The 26,040-nt window shown below is 45.7% G+C and overlaps 1 protein-coding gene and 1 long non-coding RNA gene across 4 annotated transcripts in view; one reads left to right on the top strand and one right to left on the bottom strand.

The window, feature by feature from the left end:
* Nucleotides 1-3,006: 3,006 nt before the first annotated feature.
* On the bottom strand, nucleotides 3,007-13,555 carry LOC141252806 (uncharacterized). Its single transcript, XR_012314117.1, has 3 exons — nucleotides 13,497-13,555; nucleotides 3,603-3,669; nucleotides 3,007-3,187 (listed from the first exon to the last, which is right to left on the bottom strand). It is a non-coding gene; the product is annotated as an uncharacterized lncRNA (long non-coding RNA).
* Nucleotides 13,556-13,674: 119 nt separating this feature from the next.
* ULK2 (unc-51 like autophagy activating kinase 2) overlaps nucleotides 13,675-26,040 on the top strand; it is a 112,054-nt gene continuing 99,688 nt past the window's right edge. For 2 of the 3 annotated variants that reach the window (XM_073665471.1, XM_073665470.1), the window contains exons 1-2: nucleotides 13,675-14,117; nucleotides 23,150-23,242. In XM_073665471.1, the coding sequence (XP_073521572.1) occupies nucleotides 14,028-14,117; nucleotides 23,150-23,242 (183 nt within the window). In that variant the 5' untranslated portion in view covers nucleotides 13,675-14,027. The remainder of the gene's footprint in view (nucleotides 14,118-23,149; nucleotides 23,243-26,040) is intronic. The other variant, XM_073665472.1, reaches the window with a different exon arrangement.

The following is a 26,040-nucleotide window of genomic DNA, read 5'->3' as shown; positions in this document are numbered from 1 at the left end:
CACTCCATATCTTTCACTCCAGCATGCGGTCCTATCTAAAAAGCCATTATTGACCACTTAATGCCCCGTCCAACATATAGTCTTTTGTAAATAACAACACTTATCACCTTTTAGCCACCACCAACATACAGCCCCATGGAAATAACATGACTGCCCTCCTTTTTTTAGCCTTCTCCAACATACAGTTGCATGTTACAAAAAAAGTACATTGCTCTTCTCAGCTCCTTTATATATAGCCCCATATTGCAGTAAATTGCTCCTCTCATCCCATCTATATACAGTCCCATCTTGCAGTAAATCCCTTCACTCCGACCTTGTACATACAACCCTATCCTGCAGTATATAATTTCTCTGTTTTCTCTATTAATAGCCCCATCTTGCAGTACCTCAGGTCTCTCAGCCCCATCTTGAAGTATATTGCTCTTATAAGCCCCTGTGTAGCGTCGGCGTCCCTGCCTCCTGCTAGGCAGGGACGCTGTTCCCCTCACCTCTCTGCTCCGTGCCCGGCGGCTTCCTCCCGATCTGCTTGCAGCGCCCGCTCTCCCCCGGTCACTGTGCTTAGGGCGCGCGCGCGCTCCCCCTCTCTTAAAGGGGCCGCGCGCGTCGCCCTAAGGAGTCCCCGGCCAATGGCCGGAGGATCCCTCCATATATAAGGCACCTCCTCCAAAATGGAGGTGCCCGAGCAATGTTGTTGCACTGTTCACTACTCTGCTTCAGCCCTCAGGTCCCGTTGCCAGTTTCCTGCCAGTTTTCCTGCCAGTTACCTGCCAGTCTCCTGCCAGTTTGCTGCCTGATTCCTGCCTGTCATCCGCTTTCCCGCTTGCTAGCCTGAGGTCCGACGGTCTGCCTTCCGACACCTGTCAGTCTGTCTATGGACCAGCTTGCCCGCTCACCTGGGAGCGCTCACCTGTTACCTGCCTGATAGCCTACCTGGAGGCTCCGCTGTCACGTGCTGTGACCACCTGCCAGTCCAGAGACTCTTGCCCGCTCACCTGGGAGCGCTCACCTGCTACCTGCCTGATAGCCTACCTGGAGGCTCCGCCGTCACGTGCTGTGACCACCTGCCAGTCCAGAGACTCTTGCCCGCTCACCTGGGAGCGCTCATCTGCTACCTGCCTGTTAGCCTACCTAGAGGCTCCACCGTCACGTGCTGTGACCACCTGCCAGTCCAGAGACTCTTGCCCGCACACCTGGGAGCGCTCATCTGCTACCTGCCTGTTAGCCTACCAAGAGGCTCCGCCGTCACGTGCTGTGACCACCTGCCAGTCCAGAGACTCTTGCCCGCTCACCTGGGAGCGCTCATCTGCTACCTGCCTGTTAGCCTACCTAGAGGCTCCGCCGTCACGTGCTGTGACCACCTGCCAGTCCAGAGACTCTTGCCCGCTCACCTGGGAGCGCTCATCTGCTACCTGCCTGTTAGCCTACCTGGAGGCTCCGCCGTCACATGCTGTGACCACCTGCTTATCCTGAGACTCTCGCCTGCTCACCTGGGAGCACTCATCTGCCATCTGCCTGCTAGCCTACCTGGAGGCTCAGCCGTCACAGGTCGTACCTGCCCGTTTACCCAGAGACTGCCCCGGTCACTTGCCGTGACCTCCTGCCCGTTTACCCAGAGACTGCCCCGGTCACTTGCCGCGACCTCCTGCCCGTTAACCCAGAGACTGCCCCGGTCACTTGCTGTGACCTCCTGCCCGTTTACCCAGAGACTGTCCCGGTCACTTGCTGTGACCTCCTGCCCGTTTACCCAGAGACTGTCCCGGTCACCTGCTGTGACCGCCTGCCTGTCTTCCCTGGTCGCCACCCGCTTCCTTACAAGGACTGCCCCCTTGTATAAGTTGCTCAGAGGTTCCGCCTCCCAGACCCGTTACACCCTGTATATACAGCCCTATCTTGCAGTACATCAATCCTCTCAGCCCATCTACATACAGCCCCACCTATCAGCACATTGCTCCTCTATGCCCCTCTACAAGTAGCCCCATCCAGCAGTACATTGCTCCTCTCAGTCCCTCTATACACAGCACCTGTCACGGAGATATCGTGACAGAGATGGGCCAGAAGATCGCGGCATCTGGTTACACAAACTCCTGCACTGATTAGAACTGCTTCACCATCCTATTAAACAGTGCAGGTTTTCCTGGCCCGGTCATTGAAAGGCATAATCAGTTCAATTGATCTCCTGGAGCTCTCCATCCTGAATTGTCTCAGCTGTTCTGTGTTGGCCACTCCCCTCTAGTATATGTGCTGGCCACTGGCACTTGGGAGTTGCCAGTGATAATGGTTCTACTTCCTGGTTTGGAGTTGAAGGAGAAGTTCAGTGTTTGGAGTAGATTGGAGAGTTTTTCAGGAGATTGCTGGGTGGAGTTGGTTTGCGTGTTTATCATTATTCTCTCCCATTTGGTTTGTGCCTCCTATTCCTCCTGTTTCAAACTCTGTTGTTTTGTGAGTGTATTTGCATGACTGTAGTTTTTTTCTTATCCCAGTCTGTTAACCCATATGTCTGGGTAGTGTCTTTCAATACAGTCCGGCCTCTCACCTCCCTGGGTGGGGAAGGGAACAGATAAGAGTTAAGACAGGAGCATAGCAAGGTAAAAGACCCCGGTGTCTCCACCATCGAGGTAATCTGGAGGACAGAGATTCCCTAGTTCAAGGGATCATGTAGGTGCCCACAGTACCTTGTCACTATGTGACAGCACCATCCTGCAGTACATCGCTCCTCTCAGCCCCTCTGTCATGCTTCTGAGTTCGAACCCTTAAAACTTATGTTTTGTGGTCAGCTTCTCTTTCTGCCGAGCCACAAGAGACACACCTTTTCACCGGCTATTCTGGCTGCAGTCTGTTTAGCATAACACAGATGTTTTCATTTGTCTGTCCTATTACATTTCGGGTGCGGCTTTATATTCTTTTCCCCTGCTGGTGATGGTTTTCATTTGGATGTTCAGCCATTCTGCTGTAAGTTAGAACCAAGTGGAGAAATTTCACCACACACTCCAAAATGAAATGCAAGTTCTTTTATTATTTCTTAATTCAGGTATAATAATAACAATAATTTTTTTTTATATAGCGCCAACATACTCCGCAGCACTTTACAATTAAGGTACTGGTAGATGACAAAAATGAATATAAAGTACAAGTGATAGAAGCAACCAAACGTTTTGACCCGATCCTGGGTCTTCTTCACATAGTCACTCTAGAGGGGAGGAGAAACAATGAACAGATTGTCAGTAAACAAAGATAAACAATATATACATACATTAAAATATATTCAAACTTGAAAAGACCCAAAGAGGAATTTTATATGCATGTATGGAAACAGCAGCAAGCATTGCCTTGTGTGTGTCACAGAACCATAATAAAAGTGAATATTCAGATAGACATATGTCTTTTTCTCTTATTGAACCAGCATCAAAGGTCCATATTACTGGAACAAAGTGGTGCACCTTAAACACAAAAGCGATCACACTGACTGTGGTAACATGTAAGGAGTCAGAACAATGCCCCTAAATTTTGAGGGGGGGTGGGGAAGAAAGAGGAAGATATATGGGAAATGGAAAGGTAAGTTAGTGCCTGAGATGGAAAGAGAGGAGGGGGGTTATTGAGTATACCTTGATATACTGAGTTTGTCCATGAGGTGTTGGATATCCCTTATGAGATGAAGTATAGAAGTGTCTCCTGAGAGGTAAAACAGGGAAGAAGTCGTTAGTGGGTACCCTAAGAGGACTCTCAGTGGAGGAGGGTATTGATCCATAGGAATTACTTTGGTTTGAGCGTCTTTATGAGCGCTCCTGCGCCTTTGATTTGCGTGGCTTGTGGGTATGGGTCAAATGCAGCGGCTATTTGTAGGTAGTGGGCAGGAAGTATGTTTAATATAGCCCACACCCCTCGGCGCTGCATGGAAGAATGCATCCAGGTGAGGGGAGTGTGACATCATAGGGGCGAGATGAGGATGACGATGGTGTCACATGATACCCAGAGCGCACATCATAGGGTGCGGAGGCAAAGTGTAAAGGCCATCCTAGGGGCGAGATGAGGGCAGAGTCAAGTGAGGCACGCATCATGGGGGCGGAGTCAAGTGAGGATTGTGCGTAGCAGCGGGTGGAATTTGAGTGACATCGGTGAGTTAGAACCAGTCAGAGAAATTCCAGCTAGAGATTATTTTTCTGCTGTTTCTATTCTTTACTTAGCACCTACCTTCTGTTTATTGTTAGGAAGTAGGCAGCATATGATCAGATAGTTTGTACTCTTTACTTTGCATTTCATGGTTTACTTTACTCACTCTGGGATCTTTCCTATTTCAGCACACTTTCACATTTGCAGGTAACTCACACTCTGCACTGCCCTCGCCTTCTTTAGGAGTAACGTGAAACGGCTTGACGGCCTTTTAGGCAGTTTAGGTCTGAGCTGCCATCTTCTAGTCTGTGGTTAGGACTTTCTCTGCTCACGCAGGAACCATTAGGTACTGCAGGTCAAGATCTCTACACTAGTTTGTTACCTAATTTCCCAAGTGAGTTGCTACATATGCATAACACCCTTTATGTACAGTCCCATCCTGCACTACACCACTCCACTATACACAGCCCCATCCTGCAGTACATCGCTCCTCAGTCTCTATATACACAGCACCATCCTGCAGTACATCACTGCTCTCAGCCCCTCTATTTACAGCCCCATTCTGCACTACATCGCTCCTCTCAGTTCCTCTATAAACAGAACCATTCTGCAGTACCTAGCTCCTGTCAACCTCTCTATATACAACCCCATATCACTCTATATTACTCCTCTCAGCTCCTCTATATACAGTCCCTTCCTGCAGTACATCACTCTTCTCAGCCCTGCTCATACAGCAGTTCATTGCTCCTCTCAGACCCTCTACATCCAGCCCCATGCAGCACTACATGGCATCTCTAAATAACTGTATATACATCTCAATCTTAGAGTACATTACTCTTCTCGGCCTATTTATATACAGGCCCATTATGCAGTACATCGCTGCCCTCAGCCCCTCTATAGATAACCCTATCCTGCAGCGCAGCACGCCTCTCCGCCCATCTATATACAGCCCCATCTTGCAGTGCATCACAGCGCACTCTGTGTTGTCGGCTCAGATCAGTAGTAATGACACAGGGGAGAGTGCACTGTCACAGCGTGGTGTCAGAATACCCGGCGGTGTGCAGAGAGAGCAGCGCTGCCCCCGCAAGTGCCGTCACTGGTCTCTGAATGCTGGGTATCCTGACAACGCGCACTGACAGTGTGCGCTGATCGGTGCAGGCAACACAGAGCACACTGTGCTTCTAACCATCACACAATAAAAGCGGACAGGGACTAGCCCCAGCCCCTGAAATGAGCTTCACTGATTTATTTTACTCACTTATATAGCGCCATTAATTCCACAGCGCTTTACAGACATTATGGGCATTGTCCCCATTGGGGCTCACAATCGAAATTCCCTATCAGTATGAATACCCAGAGAGGTTGTCAAAATTAGGCCTATTTACGTTGGAAAAGAGAAGGCTTAGGGGAGACCTCATAAACATGTATAAATACATCAGGGGGCAGTACAGAGATCTCTCCCATGACCTGTTTATACCAAGGATGGTGACAAAGACTAGGGGGCACACTATGCGTCTGGAGGAAAGGAGGTTTCTGCACCAGCATAGAAGGGGATTCTTTATGGTCAGAGCCGTGAGACTCTGGAACTCTCTGGGAGAGGAAGTGGTGATGTCCAACTCACTTAATGAGTTCAAGAGAGGCCTGGACGCCTTTCTTGAGAACAATAAAATTACATCTTATGCTTAGTGATAGTTAATTAATCCAGGGATTTAATCTGACTGCCAGATTGGAGTCGGGAAGTGAATTTTTCCTCAATGATGTAAATTGGCCTATACCGCATGTTTTTTTTTTTGCCTTCCCCTGGATCAACGCTGCGGAATAGCTGCAGTGCACAAAAAATAGGCTGAACTGGATGGACGCTTGTCTTTTTTCGGCCTTATAAACTATGTAACTATGTCTTTTGGAGTGTGGGAGGAAACCCGAGAATCTGGAGGAAACCCACGCAAACGGAGGGAGAACATACAAACTCTTTGCAGATGTTGTCCTTGGTGGGATTTGTACCCAGGACCCCAGCATTGCAAGGCTGCAGTGCTAACCACTGAGACACTGTGCTGCCCTGATGATGCTTCATTTCAGGGAGGGGGCACAGGCTGCAGCAGTCACCGCAGCCTCTGCCCACCTCCCCCAATGACGCTTCGTTTGATTATTCCAGGATTCACTGGGATACTCAAATGAAGCATCATCACACAGGAAGTAGGGGAAAAATGCAATAGCTGTTAGTGTAGTTAAGGAACAGTAGGGAATGTTTAATGAAAGTATATTAGAAATTACTTTAGATTACGGCACTAAATAGGGATTTAGGTTGAAATATCTTTGACCTTTGGATCACCCTTTTAATTAAAACAGTCATACCATACAAAATAGTTAAAAAAATAAACAAATGTTGATTATTAGGGCCATTAGACACCTTATATGCTTAACAGCACAGCAATATCACGAACAGCACTCCACTTGTCAACAATCATCAGGACAATCATACAATTGACTTGATGATTGATGAACGATGCCACAGCAGCTTTCGCTGCTCAGCAGGTTATTGGTCGCTTTCCAGTGAACGTATAGTATGCATCTGATTCACATACACATGGGTATATACTTATATTATAGTTTGGTATGGTCAATGCCAAGCTCAATCAAAGTAAAACAAGCTGCCGCCACCAATCGTTTATACATGCCGATTGGGCACCCGTTACTGGTAACGTGGGCCTCATGAAGCTTTAGGGGTGCGGCTTATAGAGCAAGGGGAATGAAGCTATTAAATGTTATCTATTAAATCCAAAAATTAGGCAGTGTTTATAAATATATAAAAATATGTTACAAAGGTGACAAAACAATACAGTGTATACAATATAGTTAGATAAAAAGAATAAACCAAAGAAAATTACTAGACCTGTCATAGGAATGGCGCTGATTTTGCGAAAGGGAGTACACCGATTAGGAAACGGTGCAGCCTTACAGGGAGCTGTATATCCCAGTACAGAACAACGACTCTAAGTCAGAAACCGCTTTTATCGGGTACTTCTCACTCCACTTATGACCTCATATTGGGGCCAGTAAATGAGATGTGGCTCAGGTACCAAAAATTAGGAGATCCCCGATCTTAAGGATATCTGCCCCCCCTTGGAGGCCCCAAGCAGGAGATATTAACGCCTATTAATTTCCTATCATGATTTTAGCTTTCTATAGATGAGACATGGCATATACAACTTCATCCGTCTGGCCGATATTAATTATGGGCTGATATGCAGACCGCACAGCGATGCAAGTAAATGTATTGTATTCGCCACTGCGCCACAATGCCAAAAATATGTCTCCCATAACTATAGGACCTACACCTGTCACAAAAAAAAATTAGTTAGTAATCCTTCGGGTGCTTCATATGACCTAACACAAAGTGGAATCAATAAATGAAAAATTATTTTTTTAAATTAAAATTTAGTTTAAGCCCCAAATTTTTCATTTTCAAAGGGAGTAAAAAAAGAAGCTGTGTAAAAATGTGTGGGCTATTTTATATATATATATATATATATATATATATATATATACAGTACAGACCAAAAGTTTGGACACACCTTCTCAATTAAAGATATTTCTGTATTTTCATGACCATGAAAATTGTACATTCACACTGAAGGCATCAAAACTATGAATTAACACGTGTGGAATTATATAGTTAACAAAAAGGTGTGAAACAACTGAAAATATGTCTTATATTCTAGGTTCTTCAAAGTAGCCACTGTAATGCACACGCCCGGACTGACTGGCGTGTGCGTGATTAGTGATTCCACTGTGCCATGAACCAGAGAGTGCCTGGAGGGGCGTAACTAAGTATCTGCCCGATCCGACCAAGGTCGCACGACGGCATACGACGCCAGTGCACCAGGGAGGAACCGAGCAGAGGGACCAGGTGCCACTCCAGGTCAGACCCCGGACACGGCTGTTGACCCACACCGGGGAATACAGGAACATGTGGCAGGCTAGAGTACAGGCTGGGTAAGGTCCAGTACAGACTGGGAGACGGGTTCAGAGCCGCAGATGCGGTAATCAAGCAGAGCAAAGCGAAACAGCAGGTGCGGTAGACAAGGCCGAGCAGAGCAAAACCGCAGACGCGGTGGACAAGGCCGAGCAGAGCAAAACCGCAGACGCGGTGGACAAGGCTGAGCAGAGCAAAACCGCAGACGCGGTGGACAGGGCTGAGCAGAGCAAAACCGCAGACACGGTAGACAAGGCTGAGCAGAGAGAAACCGCAGACGCGGTAGACAAGGCTGAGCAGAACGAAACCGCAGATGCGGTAGACAAGGTTGAGCAGAGCGAAACCGCAGACGCGGTAGACAAGGCTGAGCAGAGCAAAACCGCAGACGCGGTAGACAAGGCTGAACAGAGCGAAACCGCAGACGCGGTAGACAAGGCTGAACAGAGCGAAACCGCAGACGCGGTAGACAAGGCTGAACAGAGCGAAACCGCAGATGCGGTAGACAAGGCTGAGCAGAGCGAAACCGCAGACGCGGTAGACAAAGCTGAGCAGAGCAAAACCGCAGACGCGGTGGACAAGGCTGAGCAGAGCAAAACCGCAGACGTGGTGGACAAGGCTGAGTAGAGCAAAACCGCAGACGCGGTGGACAAGGTTGAGCAGAGCAAAACCGCAGATGCGGTGGACAGGGCTGAGCAGAGCAAAACCGCAGACGCGATAAACAAGGCTGAGCAGAGCGAAAAGGCAGATGCGGTAGACAAGGCTGAGCACAGCGAAAACGCAGACGCGGTAGACAAGGCTGAGCAGAGCGAAACCGCAGACGCGGTAGACAAGGCTCAGCAGAGCGAAACCGCAGATGTGGTAGACAAGGCTGAGCAGAGCGAAACCGCAGAAGTGGTAGACAAGGCTGAGCAGAGCGAAACCGCAGACGCGGTAGACAAGGCTGAGCAGAGCGATAACGCAGACGCGGTAGACAAGGCTGAGCAGAGCGAAAGCGCAGACGCGGTAGACAAAGACAAAGCAAAGGGGACAGGGCTCTGTTCACACAGAACAGACTGGAAAAGAAAGGCAGAACCAGATACACACAAGGTACTTGCAAAGAAGTAGCGAAAGAACTCCAACTCACAAACGGAAGTACAATGACAACGAGTAGAAGTTAGGTGCAGGTTCAGATTCTACAGAAAAAGGCAGCAAACGGACATAAAGACAAAACAGGTAAGAAGCTAGGAGACAGTTCAGACAAGAACAGTTACTGCAACAAAATGCAGGAATGAGCCTAGGTAAAGCCAAGTGCTGGTTCAGACACTGCAGATTAAGGGAGCAAACGGACATAAAGACAAAACAAATAGGAAGCTAGGAGACAGTTCAGACAGGAACTGTACTGCAACAAATACAGGAGCGAGTCTGGGTATGCGGCCCCCAGAGGGCGAGACAAACAGGCAAAGAGCGTGTTCACACGGGCCTGGAAATACAGCCTCCAGGAAAGGCAGAAAGACAGCTGGCTAGAGTACACAGACAGGACACAGTTCAGACACGGGAACTGATACCGCAAGGCAGGAAACATAGACAGGACCTGGCATATCAGTGACAAGAAGCCAACTGACAGAACAAGATGCTCAGGCATGGATTCCAAGGAGGAGCTGGTTTAAATACCAGGTGACAGACAGCAATAGGCTGAGGACGCAATAGGGGTGTGTCTGCAGCAGCTACAAGAAACAGGAAGCTCAGCGGGCGTCGCCCTAAGCAGCCAGAGCAGAGCAAAGCAGACAGTATGGAAAGAAGCCAAAGTGGCAGTCTGGACTGGAAATCAAGTGCGCGCTCTCGCACAGTGGGAGATGGACCACTATGCAAGGACGCCGCCAGGTATGTTACAGCCACCTTTTGCTTTGATGACTGGTTTGCACACTCCTGGCATTCTCTTGATGAGCTTCAAGAGGTAGTCACTGGAAATGGTTTTTACTTCACAGGTGTGCCCTGTCAGGTTTAATAAGTGGGATTTCTTGCCTTATAAATAGGGGTTGGGACCATCAGTTGTGTTGTGCAGAAGTCTGGTGGATACACAGCTGATAGTCCTACTGCATAGACTGTTAGAATTTGTATTATGGCAAGAAAAAAAGCAGCTAAGTAAAGAAAAACGAGTGGCCATCATTACTTTAAGAAATGAAGGTTAGTCAGTCTGAAAAATTGGGAAAACTTTGAAAGTGTCCCCAAGTGCAGTTGCAAAAACCATCAAGCGGTACGAAGAAACTGGCTCACATGAGGACCGCCCCAGGAAAGGAAGACCAAGAGTCACCTCTGCTTCTGAGGATAAGTTTATCCGAGTCACCAGCCTCAGAAATCGCAGGTTAACAGCAGCTCAGATTAGAGACCAGGTCAATGCCACACAGAGTTCTAGCAGCAGACACATCTCTACAACAACTGTTAAGAGGAAACTTTGTGCAGCAGGCCTTCATGGTAAAATAGCTGCTAGGAAACCACTGCTAAGGACAGGCAACAAGCAGAAGAGACTTGTTTGGGCTAAAGAACACAAGGAATGGACATTAGACCAGTGGAAATCTGTGCTTTGGTCTGATGAGTCCAAATTTGAGATCTTTGGTTCCAACCACCGTGTCTTTGTGCGACGCAGAAAAGGTGAACGGATGGACTCTACATTCCTGGTTCCCACCGTGAAGCATGGAGGAGGAGGTGTGATGGTGTGGGGGTGCTTTGCTTGTGACACTGTTGGGGATTTATTCAAAATTGAAGGCATACTGAACCAGCATGGCTACCACAGCATCTTGCAGTGGTATGCTATTCCATCCGGTTTGCGTTTAGTTGGACCATCATTTATTTTTCAACAGGACAATGACCCCAAACACACCTCCAGGCTGTGTAAGGGCTATTTGACCAAGAAGGAGAGTGATGGGTGCTACACCAGATGACCTGGCCTCCACAGTCACCAGACCTGAACCCAATCGAGATGGTTTGGGGTGAGCTGGACCGCAGAGTGAAGGCAAAAGGGCCAACAAGTGCTAAGCATCTCTGGGAGCTCCTTCAAGATTGTTGGAAGACCATTTCTGGTGACTACCTCTTGAAGCTCATCCAGAGAATGCCAAGAGTGTGCAAAGCAGTCATCAAAGCAAAAGGTGGCTACTTTGAAGAACCTAGAATATAAGACATATTTTCAGTTGTTTCACACTTTTTTGTTAAGTATATAATTCCACATGTGTTAATTCATAGTTTTGATGCCTTCAGTGTGAATGTACAATTTTCATAGTCATGAAAATACAGAAAAATCTTCAAATGAGAAGGTGTGTCCAAACTTTTGGTCTGTACTGTATATAGTATAGAAACCTCTTATAAGTGGTTGTACTCTACTGTTTGGGCGCACAGCATTGCTCAGGAGGTTAAGAGCGCCTTTTGGAGTTGAAATTTTGCTACAATAACTTTCTCTCATCATATTGCGTTTTTGGAGCCCCTGAGGTCTTAGTACAGAGGGACCCTCCCAGAAATGACCCCATTTTTGGAACATTATTCACGTCAAGACCTTTATCAGGGGATTTGTACTCCAAATGTTTCTTCAATAAATTAATGTAAGCAGATGGCAAAAAGTGGAAGTTGCATTTTTTTTCCGAATTGATCTTTACCTGGACAATGTGTTTTTAAAAAAAGTATTCCCACTAGTAAAATAACATATACTCATCTCCCACACCAGTGCTGTTCCAGCGGTATCAGCTCTAGTTCTCTTGGCACTCGCATGACATTGTTATGCCAAGTGAGCACTGCAGCGAATCAGCGGCCACTATTGGGCTATTGCACAGTCACTTCCTTAGAAAGAACCTCGGACAAGCGGAAGTAGTGAGAGTGCAGCAGCCCAATTGCAGACGCTGGTGTGGCATAATAATGTCGCACGAGACCTGGTGCTGACATCTCTAGAACGGCACTGGTGCAGGAGGTGAGTATATGCTTGTCATAAATGGAGTTATAGCTATATAGATCAAAGGTAGGGGGGCATTGGATCACTGCCTGCACCCCTCCATTGTGAACAGGTAATTGAAGCAGGTTATCTGACGGAGAGCAGACATGGAGTGTGTATACAGAGTACTTAACAAGCAGCTGACAGTTGTTGGAAAACTGTGCGTGTACATCCTCATTACTAAAGAGTTGTTAATCATAGCAAAGTGAAGAAATCTGCCTGAAGCAGATGGTACTGCTCAATATCAGAGGCCTCACATGACAATGGAAGTACAATATTTTCCATGCCATATCTATAAAATTCGAGTTGGACACAATCCATGGATATATCCATGATCAAGAAACATATTGGCATCTGTGGGTAAAATTGCAAAAGTTTTGGCAGCTGGAAAATGACAGGTATGCAATATCTCCCTGAATTATAGATATATCATAATCATGTGTGGTATGTATAGAATTCTTGAAGGATGTTTGGAAAGATGAGTTCAATATTGCTTCTGTAGGTGGTTCCTGAGGGAAAATATGTCCGACAGCAGAAAAATGACCTAAAAATGAATTATAATTGAATCCAGTCAGCCGTCCCTCTCTTACCTCAGCTGAGGGAGGAGTGAGGGGTCTGCTGAGACCCTCTACAACATGTCATCCAAGGAATATCATTGTCAGGAGTAGCAATGAGTATTTCAGATCTGTCCATATTTCTCCTCCGCCAGAAGCTCTCACTGATCCAATCCGTAAGACTTATCTGTATTTCATCCCTTTTATTTTATACTGTTTTTGCCTGTATGTCTTTTTATTATTCCCTCTTTTGTAACCTTTTTAAGCACTGTACTTATTTTTGAATACGAAATCTAAACTGTAATAAGTGTGTTCCTCTAAACATACCCACAAACCCCAAAGAGGGAAATATAGCCTTGTTGTGTTTGTATGCCTTTGTATGCCGGAGTGCAAGAAAAGTATCACAAGCAGGTGCTTGGGAAAGCTGGGTGGTATGTGTGCTAGTGTGTGACCCAGAGCCGTCGTCTCGCTGGACTGGTAAAATGGTGAGTGGTGGCAGCGGAAAGTGTGGTGTGAGAACTGGCTGTGGGGTGGACTTAGCTCACGGTCAGCCTATTGCAATAGGTGAGTGGACGAGTTAGGCCATGTTCACACGTTCAGTATTTGGTCAGTTTTTTACCTCAGTATTTGTAAGCCAAAACCAGGAGTGGGTGATAAATACAGAAGTGGTGACGTGGTTCTATTATACTTTTCCTCTGCTTGCTCCACTCCTGGTTTTAGCTTACACACACTAAGGTAAAATACTGACCAAATACTGAACGTGGCCTCAGTGTGGGAAGCGTAGCCACCCTTTATGAGGCACATGCGCAGAGCGAGTGGTGTTTGTAACTGTTATTTTCATTTTACAAGGGGGAGCACTGGACAATCCCTTTAATCCCCTCCATTCTAGTCAGTCACCTCAAGAACCTACCTGTGAGAGTCTCCGCGCTGTCTGCTCCCTCTCCTCACTGAGGACTCCAGAAGAGCTCTAGTCTCCTCCCAGCGAGCATCAGCAGCCCAGCAGCAGCCAATAACAGCGCTCCCCAGACTCAGCATGCTGCATCAACTGCGCTCTGATTGGTCCGCTCTGCTTGGCTTCTCATTGGGTGTTCAGGTAGAGCTGGGAGGAGTTCGGAGCAGCAGCATTCGCCAGGGTAAAACCCCCCGCTTCCGGCATTAGCTGTAGTCTCTCCCGGCCGTTACGCGGAGACACAAAGGCAGCAGAGAACGTTACAGAGGATGGACGCGGCTCCCGTGTACGAGGCTTAGCAGGCACAGCGGTGCCCCGGCCATTGTTGTGTATCAGCACCACATCATGTGAGCTGCCCCCGGGATGTCATGGGCCGCTGGGGACACGCAGGATGCTGGACAGCTACTGACGTTCACTTGCTCTTGAGATAGGGGCGCCTGTGGGGCGAGAAGGTGCACCGGGGCTACTGAATGACAGCCCCGCAGCCCCAACATGGAGGTGGTGGGAGACTTCGAGTACTGCAGGAAGGACCTGATCGGGCATGGCGCCTTCGCCGTGGTGTTTAAAGGGCGGCACAGGAAGGTAAGCGGCCTCCTTCCTAGGGGACTGTCTCGCCCATAGACTGTGTCTAATTATAGGGAGATCACATCCAGGGCTCATGGCACACTGCTGCGGGCTATAGGATTCTGGGCACACGTGACCTGCTGCCTGCCTGTCAGTCATAACACAGGGTGACAGCTGTCAGTCCAGGCTGCCATCATAGTGAGATTGCCACCACTTGTGGCAGGATGGATTGTGTGTGTATATAATGTATATATTACACCATTAATCTATTTGGGAGGGTTTCAAGGCAAAAGTGGAGGAGTGTCACCTAGCAACCAGTCAGATGACAGCTATAATTTTCAGAGCTCTTTGGGTAAATTAAAGCAGTATCCTCATTGGTTGTTGTGGACAGTGCCTCCACTTTTCCCTTACACTTATTTTGATCTGCTCATATTGTATTTTATTATGGGTAAATGCAGCCGCTGCCATCTGTTTATTCCAGAGCACAGGTGTATGGTCTATGCTTCCTCTATGTACTTATGAATGATGGCGTAACATTAAAAAAAAAAAAAATTAAGAAATTCATTTTTCGTCTACCCGTGGCTCTAGTATCTGGGATTATGTGATCCCCTTAACACATTCGTCTGTCAATGTTCCTTTAGATATTCCAGGATCCCTCACATCACTAGTCTGCACTGTGGAGAAGAAGTGAGGAATGTCTCAGGATGAGGCGATTAGTTTCCAAGCATGAGGTTTTTGTTCCTGGAAATTCACCATAAGCATATATGGTTTTATATAAAAGTTATTCTGAGCTAAACTGAACAAGACTTGATCACTTTAGCAACTGAGGTATTTTATTTGCGCTGGTGAACAAGTTCCTTCACCCCACATGCATGCAGTTTACAACAGAAGCTGGCCAGAACCTCTCCTGGTGGGCAAGGGGGATGGGCACACAGGGCCGACAATATCCAAGACTATTAGCCCATTGCTCATATTTAGCCTCTTCCCACCAAGAATGCATTGTAGGAGATGCGTACATATGGGGGTATTAGGCCTAACTGTAGCTACTGGAGAGTTGAGGTGGGAACCTGCTATTATTAAAGGGGAAGTGGTGTCCTGTTTTTGTTACAAGGTGACTGAAGGGGGAAGCACAATATCTAGTTTTGCAGGGGAGGGGTGCACTGTAGAGATGCACAGTCCTGGTCCTGGGTGCCTCTGGGCCCAGAAACGTCATGGTGTCACATGAGGCCTAGATTCTATACCTTACTCAACGTCATGAGACTACTGAGCGCCCAAAGATATGGGGCTCATAAGTTTGGGACATAACATAGAAATCATGAGGCCCCATAGTAGCAGAAGTTCTAATTGCGCCCCCCCCCCCCCCCGAAAGAAAAGAAAAAGGCAAAAAAAAAATAATTGTCGGGGTCACAGAGCATATCTCACAACTTTCCATCCTTTACATGATTCCTCTCATTGCCCCCATAAAAAGTATGATGTCAACAAAAGTGCCTGCCAAACACAGTATGATACCCCCATGGTGAATTCCTTCACATGCACAGTATAATGACCCTACTGTACCCCCTACTCAACTCCCAAGGCAAAGTATGGTGACCACAATACAGTATGATCCCCCAACTGTGACCCCCACGCAGCTCTCCATGCACTATAATGGGCCTACATACAATGGCGTGTACTAGCCCTCCAAACAGTAAGATGGACCCCACACAAACCTTCACACTGTATAATTGCTTGCACACAGTATAATGGCCCCATGTAACCCTCCAAATATTATAATTGCCCCACATAGCCTTCCGCACAGTATGACGCGGCCCCCATGGCCCTCCGCACAGTATGACGCGGCCCCCCATGGCCCTCCGCACAGTATGACGCGGCCCCCCATGGCCCTCCGCACAGTATGACGCGGCCCCCCATGGCCCTCCGCACAGTATGACGCGGCCCCCCATGGCCCTCCGCACAGTATGACGCGGCCCCCCATGGCCCTCCGCACAGTATGACGCGGCCCCCCATGGCCCTCCGCACAGTATGACGCGGCCCCCCATGGCCCTCCGCACAGTATGACGCGGCCCCCCATGGCCCTCCACACAGTATGACGCGGCCCCCCATGGCCCTCCGCACAGTATGACGCGGCCCCCCATAGGGCATTGTGCAGCCACAGTCTTCCAGTAATATGGGCACCAAATGTAAATAAATAAATACACACTTACCGATCCTCGTCCCCCCCCCCCCTGCTGCATCAGACGCAGAGGGGGAATGATGGGAGAGGGAGTGTCGTATGCTGGTTGGGGGGGGGGGCAGCGCTGGCTGTGCCGGGGGGGGGTGGCGGTGGCCTGATGCAGTGGTGGCCCGATGCGTGGCCTGCCGCCTTTAGGGGTACGCCACTGCACATAAGGGAAGACTGGCTGCCGTGGAGGGTGGTTTGCAGGACCAGTGCTGTGTGCATCAAATTGCTCATCTGGAGTCCACTATGGTGTCTATAATTGAAGTGAGCACTGTTCAGACCATCGGGATGGCTACACCTCAGCTCACGTGTAAGACATGCTCTGCTCACTTTTCTGATTAAGCTTGGCACTACAGAGCACCATTGCAAGCTCCCAGGTCAGGATTAAATGGTCAATTTGTAAACTGTACATATAGTAAAAGAACATTTTTCTATTAGAAGTTACCTGTCTGCTTGGAAATTCTGTGCAACCTAAAGGTAGTAGCATGTTAAAGTGAACCTGTCACCAGGAAAACCGCTATTAATCTGCAGCTTACTAGAGTTGTTAACTTGCCCACTCTTAGCTGAACACTGTGGGGAAAAATTAACTTTATTTCCCCTGGCAGCATTCCGGTTTCAGTCACGGAGGCGGTGCTGGTTCAGTCACCGCTCTGATTATAGAGAGTGGCGGCTGTAACCGCACCCCCAACCCTAACTGACTGCTGAGCCCCAATGCAGAGCCAGTGTCAGTCAATGTGGGGGGTGCGGGTAAAGCGGACACTCTATAATCAGAGCAGTGACTGAAACCAGAATGTTGCTGGTGGGACTAAAGTTAATTTTCTCCCTGCAGCATTTGGCTAAGTGCAGGCGCCGGGCAGGTTAGTAACGCTATTAACTGCAGATTAAGCCCATATCTGCAGTTTAATAGCGTTATTTCTGGTGGCAGGTTCCCTTGGAGGCCATGTTCACACATGGAGTATTTGGTGAATTTTTTACCTCAGAATTTGTAAGCCTAAACCAGGAGTGGGTGATAAATACAGAAGCGGTGACTTGTTTCTATTATTCTTTTCCTCTGATTGTTCCACTCCTGATTTTGACTTCCAAATACTGAGGTAAAATACTGACCAAATACTGAACGTGAGAGATGAGCAGAATGAAATGTAGGCTAATAGGAAAGATTTCGTATAACTAGCTGCTGTCCCGAGGAGTCATGGTGTCTGGTCCCCTTCCTGACCTGACTGTTGTCCCACAGGCTGTGTACATCATTACACTACATCTGGCACGCACATTGTAGGGAGATATTGGTCTCGGCTTTACCTGCACCATGTGCCGAATGCCGCTGGAGGTTTCTTGTAATAATGTACCCATCCTGTGGTACATCAGTCATTCCTAGAGGGGGACCTTCCAGTGTGTCTCATCAGGAGATGAACTCCGACCCCTTAGACATACAGTGCATTGTGAAAGTATTTGGCCCCCTTGACCTTTTCTACCTTTTGCCACATTTCTGGCTTCAAACATAAAGATATAAAATTCTAATTTTTTTGGGAAGAATTAACAACAAGTGGGACACAATCGTGACAAATTAAAAACTGAAAAGTGGGGCGTGCAATATTATTCGGCCCCCTTGAGTTAATACTTTGTAGCGCCACCTTTTGCTGCGATTACAGCTGCAAGTCGCTCGGGGTATGTCTCTATCAGTTTTGCACATCGAGAGGCTGAAATTATTGCCCATTTTTCCTTGCAAAACAGCTCGAGCTCATTGAGGTTGGATGGAGAGCGTTTGTGAACAGCAGTTTTCAGCTCTTTCCACAGATTCTCGATTGGATTCAGGTCTGGACTTTGACTTGGCCATTCTAACACCTGGATACGTTTATTTTTGAACCATTCCATTGTAGATTTTGCTTTATGTTTGGGATTATTGTCTTGTTGGAAGATAAATCTCCGTCCCAGTCTCAGGTCTTTTGCAAACTCCAACAGGTTTTCTTCCAGAATGGTCCTGTATTTGGTTCCATCCATCTTCCTATCGATTTTAACCATCTTCCCTGTCTCTGCTGAAGAAAAGCAGGCCCAAACCATGATGCTGCCACCACCATGTTTGACAGTGGGGATGGTGTTTTGAGGGTGATGAGCTGTGCTGCTTTTACGCCAAACATATCGTTTTCCATTGTGGCCAAAAGTTTGTTTATGGTTTCATCTGACCAGAGCACCTTATTTCACATGTTTGGTGTGTCTCCCAGGTGGCTTGTGGCAAACTTCAAATGAGACTTTTTATGGATATCTTTGAGAAATGGCTTTCTTCTTGTCACTCTTCCATAAAGGCCAGATTTGTGCAGTGTACGACTGATTGTTGTCCTATGGACAGACTCTCCCACCTCAGCTGTAGATCTCTGCAGTTCATCCAGAGTGATCATGGGCCTTTTGGCTGCATCTCTGATCAGTCTTCGCCTTGTTCGAGATGAAAGTTTAGAGGGACGGCCGGGTCATGGTAGATTTGCAGTGGTCTGATACTGCTTCCATTTCAATATGATCGCTTGCACAGTGCTCCGTGAGATGTTTAAAACTTGGGAAATCTTTTTGTATCCAAATCCGGCTTTAAACTTCGCCACAACAGTATCTCGGACCTGCCTGGTGTATTCTTTGGTCTTCATGATGCTCTCTGCTCTTGAAACAGAACCCTGAGACTATCACAGAGCAGGTACATTTATACGGAGACTTGATTACACACAGGTGGATTCTATATATCATTACCAGTCATTTAGGACAACATTGGATCATTCAGAGACCCTCACTGAACTTCTGCACTGAAAGTAAAGGGGCCGAATAATATTGCACGCCCCACTTCTCGGTTTTGAATTTGTTAAAAAAGTTTAAAATATCCAATCAATTTAGTTCCACTTCATGATTGTGTCCCACTTGTTGATTCTTCCCCCAAAAATTAGAATTTTATATCTTTGTTTGAAGCCAGAAATGTGTCAAAAGGTAGAAAAGTTCAAGGGGGCCAAATACTTTCACAATGCAGTGTATATGAATAAAGCATTCAAATTTCTTTTTCTATCTTATGCTGAATCTGTCAGCATATAGTATTCCTCTGAAAGGGGTTGTATAAAATTTGGAAAAATGGTGTTTTTTTCCAAAAACAGCACTCATCCATTGACTGCGGTGAGGACTGTAGAGTAGCACTTTCCACTTTGGATCTGTCTGCTGCCCCTCATACCTGTCTGAGTAAACACTGGTATTTCCTATAAGAGAACTATTCTAGCACCATTCTCAAAACTTTTCCTCTGTTTTTTTCTCTTGGCAACCGAGCATAACTACCACCCGCCTCCTTTGTCAATGGGATGTGTCTTTATACATACTAAGTGCTCATTTGGACATCTGATTTTTCTTGTATGTTAAAAATTAAAAATGTACATCAGTATTTTGGATCCGAGTTACATCAGTGTTTGGTCATTGTGTTTAGTTTTTACCATCAGTCCCAACATTGTTATTTTTTTGCTTACAAGAGCTTAAGTTTCTCCTTCCAAACAAGCATGAAAATTGGACAGCACTGTGATGGCCTCCCAATCCTGTCCAATTTTTTTTTTCCACACGCTCATGGACTTGCATTGGCAAGTTTGATCCGTGACTCATATTAAAATCTGATACGTATGTGTTTTGGTGCGCGCTACTTGGTCCCCAAAAATAGATATATGAAGAGTTCTACAGTTTGTGCAAGTTCTATTCAATATGTAATTGCTACTGTTGACTGGACACTAAGGGCTCCATATCAGACAATGCAGAGACCACCCTCATTGACGAGGAATGGTAACACCCAGTTATCTATTTAGTCATACTTTTCTAGGAGGCATAACAGAGGAACAGTACAATGCAGAGATGCTGCAGAATTATCACATGGTGAAAGCAAACAATACCTAAGCAGACAAGTTAGGGTCGGTATATCAGAAAGTCCTTGGTTAAAGGGATTTTCTGGGAATTTGTTAATTTTATCCTATAGGGTTAAGAACTTACTAGGTTGCTAACTACCTGCCTGTTCTGCCCTGCGCCGATCTGTCGCCTTAAAGCTTTTACAGACCGGTCCTGCCTACAATTTGCTGCTTCATTTGACTTAATGTGAAAAAAGCAGTTCTTCCTCTTCCTGGCTGTTCTGTCGACGGGGCGTCGCTGCCATCGTCGTGTTGATCGGCTGCCAGCTTCCCTCAGGCATCGCTGCCAATCAGCATGACATTGGCAGTGATGCCCTATTGACAGCGGAAGAGAAGGAGCTGCTCTGTCAACGAGACGTCACAGGAAGCCGCAGAATCGCTGGTGGGAGCGGTCCGTGACCACTTTGAACCTGCAGAGATTGGTGTCAGGTAGAACAGAGGTAGTTATCAACTACGATATCTTCCAGTAAGTTCTTAGCCCCATAGGGAAAAATAAGCAAAGTCCCCGATAACCCCTTTAAGTGTCCAGTGTTCCTCCACTCAGTCAGAATGGGCTGGAGAATTAAGGCACTTTGCTACACCAGGAGCTGTATTTTTCACCTTAATCTTCTCTGCGTATTTTTTTTGCAGAATGAACAAGTAATAAAACCTTTTCCTCCTGTACTCCGATGTATTCTGGTCATAAAACTAAGGACAGTAGCGTAAATGCTCCTTGAGGCTTTGCTAATAACAGGGTTGTCATAGTAAGCCATAATGTATAGTCAATAAATCACTGTTGGCTAAACATCTGCATTGAAGACTTCTGTAATTATTTGTATCAGCCTGTAGAGATAATACTATTCCAGAGGGTCTAGGGCAGAATCCACATGCCTCTGTCCCCCGTGTCTTCTGCTGGCATCCCATTTCCATTAGCTGTGATGACGGTGTCTGCCCTATCCGTCACTTTACTCCTTATGATATGGATGGATTGACAGCTCTGCAGCTGGCGGATTTGTGCTGTGAGGTAGAGCTGGTACAGCCAGTCTGACTGCGTATGTGGCTGCAGCACATGCTTCGCCTTCTCACATTATCTCAATCTAAATTTCAGAACAACCTTGTTTACAGCCATAATACTGAATTTTGCACCACTTTGTCATTGGTCACCTGCTCGATGCAGCTAGAACTGTTTCCAAAGCCCTCTGTATCTAAGAGTTAAATGCTACAAAATCTGTGCTTTCAGTATTTTTGTTCTTGAGGCTCCTGTACAAGCTTGTGTGCTGAAAGCAGGAGGTGGCCAGAATGATTGTCAGACCTCCTTCTGGTTCTTTACTGCCTGCTGATAAAGCTTTCAGAGCTCCTCTGTACCCCAAACGCAGGATCCATAAATAGGTGTACAATGGATGTATAGATTTCCTTTTTATGGGATCATTCATGGATATAATCATTTTATTTATATAGGGCCAACATGTTCCACAGCACTTTACAATTGAGCCTGAACATGTACAGACAATAAAAATATTACAGGATAACACATAGCTCAAGAGTTACAGAAGTGAGGGCCCTGCTCGCAAGCTTACAATCTATAAGGAAATAGGGTGGTCTCTATAGGTAGAACGTGCTTGTCATGTATGGTCCGACCATAATTATAATAGGGGTTATGATCTAAAGGTGCATGAACCAGCCAGTATTGGTCTAAGTACAGTTATCGAGTGCTATTGGGTGCATGGGGGATGAGGAGACAGATGAGAAGGAGGAACCAAGTTTTGTGGAAAATTTAGAAGGGGGAAACAGGGAAGAGTTAATTAAGTGAGGTGATAGGTCTGTGTAAAGAGATGTGTTTTTAAAGCATGCTTAAAAATGTGGGGGCTACATATTAGTTGGATGGTCTGGTGTAGTGCATTAAAAAAAACTGGCACAGCACGAGAAAAGTCTTGAAGACTGAAGTGTCAGGTCTGGATTATGGAGGATGTTAGGTCTTAGATCAGTTGCAGAACTGAGAGCATGGGCAGGGTGATATATTGGGTAGTGCAGATCTGTGGAGACCTTTGCGGGTGAGAGCAATGATTTTATATCCTACTCTGCTGCAGATGGGTAACCAGTGCAATGACTGGCACAGGGTAGAGGCATTGGTGTCACGGCTCGACAGAAATACAACCCTGTCTGCCGCATTCAGGACTGATTGGAGAGGATGAAGTCTGGTAAGAGACCAATCCCTCTGATAAGGTTACAAAACATATCCCGTTGGTTTATATAGGACAACCATATTTAAAGAGGACCTTTCACCAGGTAAATACTGCGCAGTTATTGCCCTTATTTTATGTCTGATGCCCCTCTGAATATTCCGTTATTTGGTTTTGCTCTTTTTTTGTAAATCTGTCATATAATTCCAGAGATATGCACAGTATACACAGAAAGCTGCCAATCAGTGGTGTTGGCGGGGTTATACAGAGCTCTGCAGTCTGAGAACTGCTAGATCTGCAGCAGAGAAAATAGGGATGTTATCAAAACTGCAGTAAGTGACACACCACTGGAATCGGGGTCTCTGCCTCTACATCATGCTCCTCTAAGATGGAGTAGCAAAAACCTGGTTAGAGATTCCCTTTAAGCAAAGTGTCTGTAAATATGATCACCTAAGGCTATATTGTCACTCGTTTCTAGTTTCTTATGGATGTTCTATATGACGAATACCTCTGTAAAGATCCTCCTTTATTTTCTCGGTCTTCATTACTTTGTCACGTCATCGCTGTGTTTTGAAACGTGGTTGTGCTAATCATATTTGTTTTTAAATCCATGCCAATGACTGAGCGCAGCTGTCTGCAAGGGATTTGGCAAACAGATCGGTGGTTGTTGCCAAGATTTCAGAGCAAGAGAACATGAAATGTAATTATTACTTTTGTTTCTTATGCTTCTGTGGAAAAGTTTGTTTTAATCCCTTTTTTTTTCCCATTTAGAAAACAGATTGGGAGGTGGCCGTTAAAAGCATCAATAAAAAGAACTTATCAAAGTCGCAAATCTTGCTTGGCAAAGAAATTAAAATTTTAAAGGTAAGGTGTAATACTCATTTTAGTCGAAATGTACAATCTTGTTCCATCTGAAAAAAAACAATAATTGCAGTACAATGACAAATACTTTTTTTGTTAAAGGAGTTGTCCCGTCTTAAACTACAAGTCTGCGGTCACTATGTGACTGCAGACTTGTGAATCCTCACACTGCGCACTATGGGGATTCTCTGGCGCCGGGAGAGGTGAGCATGTGACCACAGGTATGTGATTGCATACATTCGGTCACTTTCTCAATGCAAGTGTACTGAGCAAGGCCGGATACCGTCTAGTTGGAATGTGGCCAGAACTATGCAAATCGCATACTTGTGGTCACATGGCCGCCTGGTGCTGGCATCTGAGAATCCTCAAAGTGAGCGTGATGTGAGGATTCACAAGTCTGCAGTCACATAGTGACCGCAGATTTGTATTTTAAGACCAGACAACCCTTTTAAAGACCACCACCAAAGACAGGATATTCTAGTCTTATGTGTTTTTGTCCTGATTTAGAGCAGTTTGCATCAGTTATTTCTTCTCCTCCCAGGTCTCGTTCTTTTCCCCTCTTACATTTCATGTGGTTAATAAGGGCCTATGAGGAAAAAGATCCCATTGATCTGTAATGCTGACCAAGTGCTGCAGATGTCAATGTCTGTGGGCAGTAAAACACCTGCGTGCCTTGGGTCCTCCTATGCATGCAAGAATTAATTGATGAGGTGCATGCTCCTAGAATACTCCCCAGGGTGTGAAATAAAGAATTAGGTTCATAGCAATGACAATCTTGAACATGTTGGACAGCGTTGGCGTGTGATGAGAAATCTCAAATGTCAGAAGCAAACATTATCTCCATCTGGAAATGCCACGGTGTCTGTTTTTAATTAGTTTCGCTGGACATTCAACCTCTATGTGGCCGGTGGCTACAAATCTCCCCAGGTCATGTGATGGACAGATTACCGTAGTCACAGTGCAGCACTTGTACCAAACCATACACCGTGTGTCCAGGACAGATTATTGTTCCCGCGGACTAAATTTTTCAATAAATAAAAATAATAAAGTTTGTGATGGTTGAACTAGTGTTCAGGTGATTAACAATCATTATTTCGACACAGACAAACGCATTATAGCTAATATTGGCAGCTCTAGTTTATAGTGACCATTTATGTTCGATCACACTGGGTGATTAATGGCCCATGCACTGCCAGACCTGACATCATGATAATAGGGTGAAGTTTCATGCTCACCGCCTAGGATAAATGTTACTATCATGCACAGCGGGCAAAATAAGTATTGAACGCGTCACCAATTTTCTAAGTAAATATATTTTTAAAGGTGCTATTGACATGAAATTCTCACTAGATATCAATGACAACTCATCCCATCCACACAGATAAAGTATTCAAACCGTAGATTTTGGATTTTTATTGTCTTTTTATTTATGCACTTCATTTTTATTTATTTATTTTTTTTCTCCGCTTTATGCGGAAATTCTTTTTCTTTTGCCAGTTTGCAAACGTTTTTTTGCATTTTATACCAAGGTGTTTAGGGATGGCGCAGCTCCATTTTGTTGGGTGTGTTTTTGGCGTTTCTCGGTGTTTCACGTGGACCCGATTTATTTAATGAATACTCCACCCATGCAATGATCACAGCTCTTCCTATTTAAACAGTCTGTACTTCATTTTTGTTATCCATGATTAAGGACTGGATTACAGTCAGAAACGCATAGGAAATTTATACTATATTGCTGGATGAAATTGAAGATGTCGTTCATTTTTTAATCACACTGAAATAAAGTTCTATATGTTACCTTAAATTTTGGTTGCAGCAGTTATTTCTATTGGATCTATACAGCACTGAGTCTAGCAGGAGTGGCTTCCCCCGCGCCGAGGATCTCAGTCATATAGCAGGTTGTTCCTATTTTATCAATAATTGCTCAACGTAACATTGATTTGGTCGTGGAACCAGTGGTACAGCCATTTCTCCAAGGTGTCTGATGCTACTGTGAGCAACCTGTGTGTCCTAAATGTGCTACTATGGCCTGTAGTGCCTCAGGACTTGTCCTAGATGTGTTCGATAGGAGACATTATTGGTCGGCAGCTGCCAGCAGCAGATCTTGATGATTTCTGTGCCCAGTTGTGTTCACTGTGACAAAACATTCCTCAGACAACCATTAATAACCTCATTGATAACATTCCAAGGTGTGTAAATGCATGTCATTTTGTGCATGGTACAAGTGTTTGTAAAGAGAGATATTGCAATAATAAAAAAAAAAATTGAGGCAGCACTTCCATTTTGGTTGAAGAAAAAAGTGAAAACTATCTACTATTTACACACAAGTTACGTTTCAGCTCTTTATGGAGTCTTTTTTTAAGCTTTTTTACAAGTTTGCAAAGTGAGGTGCATATATATCGAAATTTATTACATAGTTTGAATTCTATTATTTTATATATCGGGACATTCTTAAAAAAACTTTCTTAGAGAGTCTTTAAAACAAGGTAAATACAACCTCAGATGAACAACTCATGACAAATGACACCATGTCATTATTTCTTGAAAAATTAAGTACACCCCATGAATCGATATCTTGTAAAATCGCCTTTAGCAGTAATAACTTGAATTAGTCTTTTTTTGTATGACTAGAAGTCTATCATATTGTTATGGAGGAACTTTGCCCTACTTTACAACATTGAAAACATTGATTATTGCTACTTACCTCTTCTAGTTATTAGACCCCCCCACAGTAACCGAGTGCTAAGAATGGAAAGAACTCACTATCTGTAACTAGCATATAGATTTTTTTTTTACCAAAT

This window comes from Phyllobates terribilis, unplaced genomic scaffold, assembly GCF_046119375.1.
Source record: "Phyllobates terribilis strain yellow unplaced genomic scaffold, ASM4611937v1 Scaffold_2__4_contigs__length_985480577, whole genome shotgun sequence".
In the NCBI taxonomy this organism is placed as follows: domain Eukaryota; kingdom Metazoa; phylum Chordata; class Amphibia; order Anura; family Dendrobatidae; genus Phyllobates; species Phyllobates terribilis.
This window is presented reverse-complemented; position numbering and strand designations above follow the sequence as displayed.